General features: G+C 40.5%; 1 protein-coding gene across 1 annotated transcript in view; it reads left to right on the forward strand.

Moving 5' to 3' along the window:
• The window catches only part of TXLNB (taxilin beta), a 32,894-nt gene extending 27,743 nt beyond the window's left edge, over window positions 1-5,151 (forward strand). Inside the window, exons 9-10 of the mRNA XM_079299212.1 lie at window positions 685-780; window positions 1,891-5,151. Coding sequence (XP_079155338.1) covers window positions 685-780; window positions 1,891-2,694 — 900 coding nt within the window. The 3' untranslated portion in view covers window positions 2,695-5,151. The remainder of the gene's footprint in view (window positions 1-684; window positions 781-1,890) is intronic.
• The last annotated feature ends 849 nt before the right edge of the window (window positions 5,152-6,000 follow it).

The raw sequence follows: 6,000 nt of genomic DNA on the forward strand, positions 1-6,000 counted from the left end.
TCCACTAGAGTGTGTAGGCAGAATTGAAGCCCACCAACCCCTTTACATCAAGTGGAAACAGTCCAATAAACTGTTTTCTTGCAGATGGGGTTCTCATTTCCTGTAATGAATGGGAGTTAAAAACCAAACACACCTACATATTGTACCTGTTTTCATAATAAACCATGTTCTGCTCTGCCACCAAGACTCAAAATCCTCATGCCCTGATTCTTCACAGAGAGTTCTGCCTGCAGAAAACCAACAGGAAAAATGGTGCTGTTTATCTAGTGGTTTGTTCTGGAGGTACTATAGAGGGGTGACTTGTCCAGGGGGAACTTCCCTGGCCTCAAGGGCTCAGAAGAGCCCATCTTTAACTTCCCAGCAGTCTAACACTGTAGTCTTGTATAGAGACAAAGAGATTCCATCATTTCTTTGCCTTTTGTTTTTGTGGTAGCTTGTATGCTGAAAGTTGGCTACAATCAACCAGTACTACTTTTGGGACTACAGACAAGAGACTGAAAGTGATATAGCAACTACTTCAAATGAAATCCATCCTTTAACATAAATTATTACTTAGCACAGACACTACAGCCACTGGTAGCAGAGTTATAAGTAGGGCCAAAGACTTGAATAAAGGGGCTGCCCTAATTTCATCTGCACCATGGAATTTCTGTTGTGATTCAGCTTTTCTTCCCGATTCTATAGATGACAAAGAAAATGAAGAAGTTGGAAAAGGATACTGCTACATGGAAATCCAGGTTTGAGAACTGTAACAGAGCACTACTGGATATGATTGAAGAGGTGAGCAGTCTTTCCCATCTCAAAATGCATCCTTTTCCCCACATAAAGCTTTAACTCGGAGATGAGATAAACTGAAAATCCCACAAGTCAGTGGAAAATTTCTTCTAGATTCTAAGAGTCTTTTTTTCAAGCTACCTTGATAATCAGAGGTCTTTAGAGTAAAAGACAATCCCAGCTGGTAGGGCTTTTAGATTGTGCAGGCATCCACTACATCCATGAGAAACTGAATTATGTAACTCTGAATTTTAAGTGCTCTAAAAATGGGTGATTCTGAATGCTCTCCCACAGAAGCAAATTGGCATTAGTTCACATCATGCTACTTTCTGTATAAGAGCATCCACCCAGGGAATTAGTGTGTTCTAGCTAATGAACTTTAAAATCACGCCTTTCATTAACTTCCTGTGTAGTCAGACTCTAAGAGGCAAAAGCAAGCACTGTGTCTCACCATACTTTTAAATGTGCTGTCCCAGGGGCATTGCAAAGGAAGTTCATAAGCACATTGGAACTAATTCAAAGAAGATAAGAGGCTGCCTGAAGTTTCACCCCAAACATATGCTGAACTTGGACCAGATATTTCTGGTTAGCTTTGTAGCTCTGTGCTATTGCTATTTCTATTTTTATGGATTTCTGTATCTCTTGTTTCCTCACGGGGTCTAGAAAGTGTTCCAATTCAAGATGCTCTCACAGAACCCAGAAGCAAGATAACCAAAAAAAAAAAAAAAAAAAAAAGCAGCTTGTTTTCCTCCAAATTCACACCCACACCAACCAAAAGTCCAAGTAGGTTTTTGGTTGCTTATCTGTATGGACATCCACTATACTTTTCCATCTCTCCAGATCATCAGCAGGTATTCCAGCAAATATATTTGAGTCTAATTGCTCTGGATATGTATCCAGAATGTTAATACATTGTAGTTACAGGGATGAATTTCCTCTTGAAGCTTTGGTCCAATAGACCATAGTTATTGAAGAGCAGTTGGTGAAAGCCAGCCTTCCAGCAGCATCCTCTGAGAGCTGCTTAGATCTCAAATAATTTCCTAATTGCCAGTTCCACTAATGAATTGTATGCACCCAAACTGAGCCTGTACCTTTACTTGATGTCTTTGATTACAGAAAGCCATGAGGACCAAGGAATATGAGTGCTTCATGCTGAAAATCCAGAGACTAGAGAACCTTTGCCGTGCTCTGCAGGAAGAGAGGAATGAATTGTACAAAAAAATAAAGCAAGCACAGCTCCCAGAAGAGGTGAATGGAAATGGCATCTTAGAAGAAGAAGATGATGAAGAAGATGATACTGAAATGACCCCTTCCTCCTCTGAGCAGGCAAGCATTGAGCTGCATGAGAGTGACAAGAGGATGCTGAAGCAGCTGGCTGAAGCTTTCAGGGTGTCCCACAAGGCAGAGGAGTCCCTCCCAAGCAACAGCAGCAATCCAGAGACCTGTGACACTCAAACACATAATGCCATCCTGATGCCAGAACCCCCTGCTCCTCTCATTCCACATTCAGAGCCTGGGAATCACTGTGAGCAGCCCAGCACAAGCACAGCAGCACCCACTGAGCACAAAGCAGCACCCACTGAAAGTATGGCAGTGCCCACTGAGAACGTGTCCAAGCCCACCAAAAGCACACCTTCACTTCCAGGCATGGGGCCAACACCCACAGAAAGTGTGCCAATCCCTCCTGAGAGTGTCCTTGTACCCACTGGGAATGTGCCAATAGCCACTGAAAGCATGCCAGCAACCCCCAAAAGTGTGCCAACACCCACACAAAACACACCCCCTTCCCTTGGGAATGTGCCAGTACCCATTCAGTGTCCACCAAAAGCTGTAGAATGTGCAGATGACCCAGCAGATAGATCTGTCCAGGGCCAGTCTGCAGAGCAAACAGGGGACACAGACATGGAAGCAGTGGATTGAAGACACTGTGTGTTCAGACTTGTCTTCTGCAAATCAGAGCTCTGAATTGATTTCTAAATGGATACCTGGTTTTTTTGTTGGTTTTTTTTTTTTTAAGAAACAAAAATTGGTTCCTAAAACACACTCATGTATTTGTATGCAAATGTAATGCACTTCTCTTTGCTACCACTATACAGTAATAATGGATCTGCAAATTTTGCAGTCCCTCATCTGCTTGCAGTATAATATTTTCTTAATTATATGAAAATACAATGAAATCACAGGATCTTTTTTTCCCAGGCATGATGAGTCATCTCATTCAGGAAAATAATTTTAGTGTTGGCTCTTCCGTGTTTCAAAAACTATTGTAATTCTCATGCATCTATTTAAAGACTTATAATTAATTAGCTATTTATTTTGACATTGCATAAAAGATGGCCTACTTGGACACACAGTCATTTTAATAAATGATGTGAAATGAATCTGCAATTACAAAGTAAAATAGTGAAACCATAAATGTGGTCAACCATATCCAAGGAGCAGTGCAACAAACAGTGAATTTTTGGGCAATGAAATGACCACTCAGCACTGTAGCCTAAATACCCACAAGCTTTTAGCCTTTACTTCCATTGGTCTTTTCTGCTCAATGCTCTAGAATAGGTTTCTTTTTCAACAGCACTACATGGAAAGGGGAAAATATCTTTTCTAGATTTACATAAAATAACTGAAAACAGCAATTTCCAAATTGATGACAATTCCCAAGGTAGGGGTCACAACTCTCTTTCTACATCCAATGGAAAACTGCTGCTTGTTATTCTGTTTGGAATCACAAGGCTGACAATGGGGATTGTGCCTGTTTCCAGCTCACAAATGAGGTTAGAAGTCCAGAAGTTGGTTGCAGATCCCAGTTTCCAGGCACGGAGCAGAAAGCAGAGTGGAAGGTACCAGGATGTATTCCAGAAGAATACAGAAGAATAATCCTGAGATCATGCTTCTGGATGGTGCTGTCCCTCCCAGTTACAGCCACATGAATCACAGCTCCCTCCTGGCACTGCTGCATGTGCTAATGCTCCCAGGAGAAGGATGAGGACACTCACCTGTCACCCTGTTCTGGAAGTAGAGCACAAGACAATAATCTAGAAGCAACCAGGAAAGCAGGAATCCCTCTCACAGACACTTCCAGGGGCTGGCTGCATTCTCATTCCCTTTCTTGTCTAACTGGCTCTTCCCATCTGCCTGCCAACAGCTATTGTTTAATAATGTGGGCACCTTGGTTTATTCTGGTTCCAAGAATAGAGATGAAGAAAGAAGGAGGCAAGAGAGGGAACCTACCCTGACAGCTCTACAGTCTCAAGCAAGGAGAGTAAGCAGGCTTTCCCAAAGAAAGTTAAACAATCCTGTAGGAGCATTCCTTGTTTCTCATCTCTTTCTTCTGAATTCCATCCAGACCTTTCAGAGTCTGAGCTGGATAGATTAAGAGTTTGAAAAGGGCAATTAAATAAGATGTTTAGAGGTTGGAAAGGGAAATCTTAGAACCAAAGAAATCCATGTTTATAGACAAATCCCAAGAAGACCCTGAGGACAAAGTGACTCATTCAAGCCAAAGCTGGAACACAGGTGAACCAAGAACCTGGACACACTGTGGGAAACAGTGGCCACAGAGTCCTTCCAGCATGCCACCCTCCAAAAATGGGGTTTGAATCTGCTTACTGCCAACAAGGTCTGCACCCTGGTTAAATATGTCTGTGAACTGATTGGTTCAGCCTTTTCAAGAGGTAACCCTTGGAGTCTATAGAGCATAACCTGCAAAAGTGTGTTTGGATATGGCCTGTAGCTATTAGGACTACAGTTTTCAGATGTGAATGCCTTATGTTAGATAACAAGACCTACAGGATTTATCTCATGTTTTCAATCAGTGAAAGTAGATAATATGAGTCTTAGTTAACTTAAGCTCTTTTTATAAGCAGTGGAAAAGAAAAAGCATCTTTTGAGGAAGTTATCCCATGATAAGACTGGTATCCAAGTCAGAAGAAATTACTTTCTCTCTGAGGATGATCTTTCTCTTCAGATTCTAGAGCCAGCCCTAGACAACTAATTTAAATTTAATATGTCTATTGTTAGGTATCTAAATTAGGCAACATGAATCCCATCAAATACTCAGATTCAAAGCCCTAAGTGAATGGCCATGTCTGAAAACCAAGCCAGATGTGCCTGTGGAAACATTAATCTATAACAAATCTTAGTATCCTAAGATAAAAAGTTATACTCACCTGATACACTTCTTTTTTTAGTTTCCATTGACTTAAGTTGGTAGAAATATAGTTTCCATTACAAGTTTTGTTTGTTATTAGGGTGACTTTTAAAATTAATGCAATTTATATACATGTTAATGTTTTGGGGGCTTTAATTCTTGATCTTGTTTGATTCTCTTGCCATTTTAGTAACCACCTGCATTAAACCAACTTCTTTTTCTTTAAATATGCCCTTCTTTTTCTTCAAATAACCTTCAGCTGTTGATATTTTCTTATACATTCAAATATTCAATGCAATAATAATGGCCTTGCAACTTTAGGTTGGTTCCATTTTGTGTAATCATTATGGTCACATCTTTAATTATGTAATTGATGTCTCATACCTTCCAACTTCAGCAAGCAGGGAGACAAGGATCTTGCAGATAAAAACTTCCTACATAGTTATGATTTATTCTTACAGCATCATTCCTCATGAATAAAGACATAGCCTTCTGGGAAAATTACTCCCACTCTATTCCACCTTCCTCAGTTTTGCCCTTGAAATTCTAACACTGCACTCACATACTTGCAGCTTCTATTACTATGAGTTTCTCTCACAGACCTGTAGCTTCTCTTCTTTAATACCATGTACCAACTGAATTTTATTCCAGCAGCTTCCTCCTCATTTTCAGTATCTATGGACACATACAACACTGAAAGCACAGGAGAGTGACCTCCATAGTTTTTAATTTCAGGATTTGACTTCACATGTTTACAAGAGATGAGAATTGTAGGGAAAGTTCTGGCTGATCCCAGACTGCATAAAGCATTTAGAGTTGTACTATGGAGATGGTTTATGTGTAATCTCATGACTTGCAGAGCTGTGGAAAGCTGGACTACCCTCAGTAGAAGTGGAAAATCTGCAAAATTTAACCAAGCACTTTCTCATCATCCACTGCATCAGACTGGAGGATTAAAACATCAACACCATCACAGATTTCTGTGTGCAAACCTACATTATCTCATTCTTCTTCAGCATTAATTGCTGGCCTCTCTTGCTGGTTTTTTCCACTGGTACCCAGTATAAAACTGACTA

Source organism: Erithacus rubecula (assembly GCF_903797595.1).
Source record: "Erithacus rubecula genome assembly, chromosome: 2".
Lineage (NCBI taxonomy): Eukaryota > Metazoa > Chordata > Aves > Passeriformes > Muscicapidae > Erithacus > Erithacus rubecula.